Genomic DNA, 7,984 nt, shown 5'->3' with positions numbered 1-7,984 from the left:
GGTTATGTTCTTCTAGCAGAAGGTAGCTTATTAGCATTTAGATGGGATTAAATTTGTGATCTCAGTCTGCTTAATCCTTGACTCAAACCTGAAATAGGATTCCTAACAGATCATGGAGAAGAGCAAAGGAAATAATAGAGAATAAGAATGCTGCACTTTTACACCTTAGATATTTAAAAGCAATTTAAAATTACTATGTTTTGTCCTAATCTCAATGCAATGCAGAGATAATGTCATCTTTACCTTAAGACAAGGAAGCATCAGATCTGTAAGTCTGGGTGACCTGGCTAACATCACAGAACACACAGACAGCAGGGCTATGGTTTAAAGATGACATCATTTCTAATCCAGTGATTTACACATTTAAGGAAAGAGTAAAATAGAAGACTTCATAAAACTGAACCAATTAGCAAAATAAAGAAATTCATTACTGAGAATGCATTTTTTCAATGTTTTATTTTTTTAAATTTTGTATTTGTTCTTTTTAGTTATATGTGATAATAGATTTTATCTTGATAAAATGTTTTAATTTATGTTCTTTGTAAAGGCATTGAATTGTCTTTCATTGTTTGTGCAGGTGCAAGGCTATGGGGAGTTTCAACACCAGTTTTGAAGAGGGCTTCATTTTGGTGGGCTTCTCAGATTGGCCTCAACTGGAACTTATCTTTTTTGTCTTCATTTCAATTTTCTACTCTCTAACTCTTTTTGGCAACACCACCATCATCGTTCTCTCCCAACTGGATCCTCGACTGCACATGCCCATGTACTTCTTCCTCTGCCACCTCTCCTTCCTGGACCTCTGCTATACCACCAGCACTGTGCCTCAGCTGCTGATCAATCTTTCTGGATTTGACAGGACCATTAGCTATGGAAGATGTGTGGCCCAGCTCTTCATTGTCCTCTCCCTGGGTGGAACTGAGTGTGTGCTTCTGGTGGTGATGGCCTTTGACCGCTATGCTGCTGTGTGTCGTCCACTCTACTACACAACAATCATGCACCCCCTTCTCTGCCTGTCTCTGGCTATTGCTGCCTGGGTGGGAGGTCTCATGAACTCTCTGTTTCAGGCAAGCCTCATGATGGCCATGCCTCTCTGTGGCCTCCATTACCTGAACCACTTCTTCTGTGAGATGCTTGTACTCCAGAAGTTGGCTTGTGAGGACACAGGAGGCACAGAGGCCAAGATGTTTGTGGCCCGAGTCATAATCATTGTTATTCCTGCAGCACTGATTCTAGGCTCCTATGCACACATTGCTCAGGCAGTGCTGAGGATCAAGTCAATGTCAGGGCGCAGAAAGGCTTTTGGGACCTGTGGGTCCCACCTCCTTGTGGTTTGTCTGTTTTATGGCTCAGCCATGTACACATACCTCCAACCTCTGGGCAGTTACTCTGAGAGTGAGGGAAAGTTTGTTGCCCTTTTTTATACTGTAATCATCCCCATGCTCAATCCTCTGATCTATACCCTAAGGAACAAGGATGTGAAGGGGGCTCTGTGGAAGGTGATGGGGAGAGGCAGAGACTTGGGATAGGAGGAGAAAAGAGGGTTAAAAACATTTCCCGTCACAGCTCTCTCCTATGGAGCTCATCTTGTTTCTTATGTGTGTAGATAACAGTTCTCTAACTTAGCATTATCTTCTCCAACGCCATCTATTTACCTGCAAATCCATGATTTTATTCTCTTTTATTGCTGAGTAAAATTCCATTGTGTATATGCCACAGTTTTTCTATCCATTCATCCATTGAAGGCCATTCTGCTGTCGTGTATTTAAAAAAAATAAAATCAATTAAATAAAAAAGATAATAGTTCTCAGTAGGGCACAGCATTTTAAAAAAAAATTCTTTGTTTGAAATTTTGAGGGGGAGATCTCTTGAGATGTTTATTTGCTATGATATTTGTTCAGTTGTGAGTAATGAGATGGGAAGAGGGTGCATCATGACCACATAAGAAAAATGATGTTGGGTTCTTGGCATGTTTGGGAGTCAGAGTATCATCAGTTCAGATTGACCACACTTTTCCCAGTTACCAATGTAGTGCCATAAAGATGACACTAAGACAAAGGCAGAGGACATGAGTTCACCCTGATTTTCTAATTATCTGGGATTCTGCCACATTCCTTCTATCTCAGGACCTTTTCTCAAAAGTTTCTTACAGTGGTTACCCTTTTGTGATACTTGGAACAAATAAAAGATTATGAACAGAACTACTTCATGGAGCATGTAAATTTCAGACATGGGTGTCATTTACCTATTGAAGAAATAAACAACCTTGTTATTCCTGAATAACAGGAGAAAGCAACCTCTTGCCAGCTTCAGAAATAGTTTCAGTAATGCTACTGGAGTAATGGAGAAGAAATTTCCCATATAAGGTCAAAAAGAATAAAGAAGAAATGAGTATGCAAATTATGAATTTAAAATGAATTATAATCACATATTTTGGCAGAGTGAAGAAAAATATATATAAAATATTGCCCTCAAAGAAATTTAACATAGGACATAAATTGAAGCAAAGTGCTAATTCATCATTTTAACACATGTGGAAGCTTATTTGAGATCTTCTATTCCATTTTTGCATGTTTATGTTTCTTTATTTCAGTATCACATTTTAGTCATTATTTTATTTCATGTACTTAAAGAATAGTGTCATGTTAAAAGTGCAGGTATCATTCTTTTCTATTGATTTTTTATATATGACAGTGGAATGCATTATAATTCCATATTACAATATAGAGCACATTTTTCATATCTCTGGTTGTATATAAAGTATATTCATATCAATTCGTGTCTTCTTACATGTATTTTTTTTTTTTTTTTTTTTTTTTTTTTTTTTTTATTGGTCGTTCATAACATTACATAGTTCTTAATACATCATATTACACGGTTTGATTCAAGTGGATTATGAACTCCCGCTTTTACCCCGTATACAAATTGCTGTATCACATCAGTTACCCTTCCATTGATTGACATATTGCCTTTCTAGTGTCTGATGTATTCTGCTGTCTGTCCTATTGTCTACTATCCCCCCTCCCCTCCCCTCCCCTCCCCTCCCCTTTTCTCTCTCTACCCCTTCTACTGTAAATCATGTCTTCCATTTGTATTCTCTTGACTTACCCCTCCTTACCTCTTATATGACATTTTGTATAACCCTGAGGATCGCCTTCCATTTCCATGCAATTTCCCTTCTCACTCCCTTTCCCCCCCACCTCTCATCCCTGTTTACTGTAAATATTCTTCTCAAGCTCTTCGTCCCTACCCTGTCCTTGTTTACACCCCTTATATCAAAGGAGTCATTTGGTATTTGTTTTTTAAAGATTGACTAGCTTCACTTAGCATAATCTGCTCTAATGCCATCCATTTCCCTCCAAATTCTATAATTTTGTCATTTTTTAATGCAGAGTAATACTCCATAGTGTATAAATGCCACATTTTTTTTATCCATTCATCTATTGAAGGGCATCTAGGCTGGTTCCACAGTCTTGCTATCGTGAATTGAGCTGCTATGAACATCGATGTAGCAGTGTCCCTGTAGCATGCTCTTGTTAGGGCTTTAGGGAATAGACCGAGAAGGGGAATAGCTGGGTCAAATGGTGGTTCCATTCCCAGCTTTCCGAGAAATCTCCATACTGCTTTCCAAATTGGCTGCACCAATTTGCAGTCCCACCAGCAATGAACAAGAGTGCCCTTTTCCCCGCATCCTCTCCAGCACTTATTGTTGTTTGACTTCCTAAAGGCTGCCAGTCTTACTGGAGTGAGATGGTATCTTAGGGTAGTTTTGATTTGCATTTCTCTGACTGCTAGCGATGGTGAGCATTTTTTCATGTACTTGTTGATTGATTGTATGTCCTCCTCTGAGAAGTGTCTGTTCAGGTCCTTGGCCCATTTGTTGATTGGGTTATTTGTTATCTTATTGTCTAATTTTTTGAGTTCTTTGTATATTCTGGTTATTAGGGCTCTATCTGAAGTGTGTGGAGTAAAGATTTGTTCCCAGGATGTAGGCTCCCTATTTATCTCTCTTATTGTTTCTTTTGCTGAGAAAAAACTTTTTAGTTTGAGTAAGTCCCATTTGTTGATTCTATTTGTTAACTCTAGCGCTATGGGTGTCCTATTGAGGAATTTGGAGCCCGATCCCACAGCGTGTAGATCATAACCAACTTTTTCTTCTATCAGATGCCGTGTCTCAGATTTAATATCAAGCTCCTTGATCCATTTTGAGTTAACTTTTGTGCACGGCGAGAGATAGGGATTCAGATTCATTTTGGTGCAAATGGATTTCCAGTTTTCCCAGCACCATTTGTTGAAGATGCTATCCTTCCTCCATTGCATGCTTTTAGCCCCTTTATCAAAAATAAGATAGTTGTAGTTTTGTGGATTGGTTGCTGTGTCCTCTATTCTGTACCATTGGTCCACCCGCCTGTTTTGGTACCAGTACCATGCTGTTTTTGTTACTATTGCTCTGTAGTATAGTTTGAAGTCTGGTATCGCTATACCGCCTGATTCACACTTCCTGCTTAGTATTGTTTTTGCTATTCTGGGTCTTTTATTATTCCATATGAATTTCATGATTCTTTTATCTATTTCTACAAGATATGCTGTTGGGATTTTGATTGGCATTGCATTGAACTTATAGAGAACTTTTGGTAATATCGCCATTTTGATGATGTTAGTTCTGCCTATCCATGAGCAGGGTATGTTTTTCCATCTTCTAAGGTCTTCTTCTATGTCTTTCTTTAGGGTTCTGTAATTTTCATTGTATAAATCTTTCACCTCTTTTGTTAGGTTGATTCCCAAGTATTTTATTTTTTGGGGGGATATTGTGAATGGAGTAGTTGTCCTCATTTCCGTTTCAGAGGATTTGTCGCTCATATACAGGAACGCCTTTGATTTATGCGTGTTGATCTTATATCCTGCCACTTTGCTGAATTCATTTATTAGCTCTAATAGCTTCTTTGTAGACCCTTTTGGGTCTGCTAGGTATAGAATCATATCATCTGCAAATAGTGATAATTTAAGTTCTTCTTTTCCTATTTTTATGCCTTTAATTTCTTTTGACTGTCTAATTGCTCTGGCCAGTGTTTCGAGGACTATGTTGAACAGAAGTGGTGAGAGAGGGCATCCCTGTCTTGTACCAGATCTTAGAGGGAATGCCTTCAATTTTTCTCCATTCAGAATGATGCTGGCCTGTGGCTTATCATATATTGCTTTTACAATGTTGAGGTATGATCCTGTTATCCCTAATTTTTCTAGCGTTTTGAACATAAAGGGATGCTGTACTTTGTCAAATGCTTTTTCTGCATCTATTGAGATGATCATATGGTTCTTATTTTTAAGTCTATTGATGTGGTGAATAACATTTATTGATTTCCGTATATTAAACCAGCCTTGCATCCCAGGGATGAATCCTACTTGATCATGATGTATAATTTTTTTGATATGTATTTGAATCCGATTCGCCAGAATTTTATTGAGGATTTTTGCGTCAAGGTTCATTAGAGATATTGGTCTGTAGTTTTCCTTCTTTGATGTGTCTTTGTCTGGTTTCGGAATCAGGGTGATGTTGGCCTCGTAGAATGAATTTGGAAGTTCTCCCTCTTTTTCTATTTCCTGAAATAGCTTGAAAAGTATTGGTGTTAGTTCCTCTTTAAAGGTTTTGTAAAACTCTGCTGTATACCCATCCGGTCCTGGGCTTTTCTTAGTTGGTAGTCTTTTGATGGTTTCTTCTATTTCCTCTATTGTTATTGGTCTGTTTAGGTTGTCTATATCCTCCTGGCTCAATCTGGGCAGATCATAGGACTCAAGGAATTTATCTATGCCTTCACTATCTTCTATTTTATTGGAGTATAAGGATTCAAAGTAATTTCTGATTATCTTCTGTATTTCTGAAGTGTCTGTTGTGATATTGTCTTTTTCATCCCGTATGCTAGTAATTTGGGTTCTCTCTCTTCTTCTCTTCGTTAGCATGGCTAAGGGTCTGTCAATTTTATTTATTTTTTCAAAGAACCAGCTTTTAGTTTTGTCAATTTTTTCAATTGTTTCTTTTGTTTCAATTTCATTAATTTCAGCTCTGATTTTAATTATTTCTTGCCTTCTACTTCTTTTGCTGTTGTTTTGCTCTTCTTTTTCTAGGATTTTGAGATGAAGTATGAGATCATTTATTTGTTGGTTTTTTCTTTTTTTGAGGAATGAACTCCAAGCAATGAATTTTCCTCTTAGAACTGCTTTCAATGTGTCCCATAGATTCCGATATGTTGTGTCTGTGTTTTCATTTAACTCTAGGAATTTTTTAATTTCCTCCTTGATGTCTTCTAAAACCCATTGATCACTCAGCAACCTATTGTTCATTCTCCAGGTGATGCTTGCTTTTTCCTTTCTTCTTTTATCATTGATTTTCAGTTTCATTCCATTATGATCAGATAAGATGCATGGTATTATCTCTACCCCTTTGTATTGTCTAAGAGTTGCCCTGTGACATAGTATATGGTCTATTTTTGAGAAGGTTCCATGTGCTGCTGAGAAAAAAGTGTAGCTACTTGATGTTGGGTGGTATAGTCTGTATATGTCAATTAAGTCTAGGTTGTTAATTGTGTTATTGAGTTCTATAGTTTCCTTATTTAACTTTTGTTTGGAAGATCTGTCCAGTGGTGAGAGAGGTGTGTTGAAGTCTCCCATGATTATTGTATGTTGGTCTATTAGACTCTTGAACTTGAGAAGAGTTTGCTTGATGAATACAGCTGCACCATTATTTGGGGCATATATATTTATGATTGTTATGTCTTGTTGGTGTATGGTTCCCTTGAGCAGTATGAAGTGTCCTTCTATATCCCTTTTGATTAGCTTTGGCTTGAAATCTATTTTATTAGATATGAGTATGGACACTCCTGCTTGTTTCCGCGGTCCATATGAGTGATATGATTTTTCCCAACCTTTCACCTTCAGTCTATGTATATCTTTTCCTATCAAATGCGTCTCCTGTAGACAGCATATTGTTGGGTCTTGTTTTTTGATCCATTCTACTAGCCTATGTCTCTTAATTGGTGAGTTTAAGCCATTAACATTTAGGGTTATTATTGAGATATGGTTTGTTCTTCTATCCATATTTGTTTATTGATGTTACTAAACCTGATTTGTTATCCTCTTTGACTACTTTCCCCCCTTTACTGTCCTACCTCCCATTGTTGGTTTTCAATGTTGTTTTCCATTTCCTCTTCCTGTAATGTTTTGCCAAGGATTTTTTGAAGAGATGGTTTTCTAGCTGCGAATTCTTTTAACTTTTGTTTATTGTGGAAGGTTTTAATTTCATCTTCTAACCTGAAGCTTAATTTCGCCGGATACACGATTCTTGGTTGGAGCCCATTGTCTTTCAGTGTTTGAAATATGTTATTCCAGGATCTTCTAGCTTTCAGAGTCTGTGTTGAGAGATCAGCTGTTATCCTGATTGGTTTACCCCTAAATGTAATCTGCTTTCTTTCTCTTGCAGCTTTTAAAATTCTCTCCTTATTCTGTATGTTGGACATCTTCATTATAATGTGTCTAGGTGTGGATCTCTTATGATTTTGCACATTCGGCGTCCTGTAGGCTTCTAGGATTTGGGATTCTGTCTCAATCTTCAATTCTGGGAAGTTTTCTCGTATTATTTCACTGAATAGACTGTTTATTCCTTTGGAATGGAGCTCTGTGCCTTCCTGTATCCCAATGACTCTTAAATTTGGTCTTTTGATATTGTCCCATAATTCTTGGATGTTCTGCTCATGGTTTCTTAGCAGACTTGCTGAGCTGTCTATGTTCTTTTCCAGTTGAAATACTTTGTCTTCATTGTCTGATGTTCTCTCTTCTAAGTGATCTACTCTGCTGGTAGTATTCTCAATTGAGTTTTTAAGTTGGTTTATTGTTTCCTGCATTTCTAGAATTTCAATTTGTTTGTTTTTTATTACCTCTATCTCCCTGTGAAATTGATCTTTTACTTCCTGGATTTGTTTGTCAATGTGATCTTTCA

The 7,984-nt window shown here is 37.4% G+C and overlaps 1 protein-coding gene across 1 annotated transcript; it reads left to right on the top strand.

The window, feature by feature from the left end:
* Positions 1-587: 587 nt before the first annotated feature.
* LOC113177153 (olfactory receptor 2Y1B-like) lies at positions 588-1,526 on the top strand. The gene has a single exon (XM_026381683.2). It carries the CDS (start codon positions 588-590, stop codon positions 1,524-1,526), a length of 939 nt encoding a protein of 312 aa, XP_026237468.2.
* The last annotated feature ends 6,458 nt before the right edge of the window (positions 1,527-7,984 follow it).

Source organism: Urocitellus parryii, chromosome 1 (assembly GCF_045843805.1).
Source record: "Urocitellus parryii isolate mUroPar1 chromosome 1, mUroPar1.hap1, whole genome shotgun sequence".
NCBI lineage: Eukaryota > Metazoa > Chordata > Mammalia > Rodentia > Sciuridae > Urocitellus > Urocitellus parryii.
This window is presented reverse-complemented; position numbering and strand designations above follow the sequence as displayed.

Excerpts from the sequence above, each read along its gene's own strand:
- LOC113177153 (XM_026381683.2), top strand. The coding sequence starts at position 588 with ATGGGGAGTTTCAACACCAGTTTTGAAGAGGGCTTCATTTTGGTGGGC.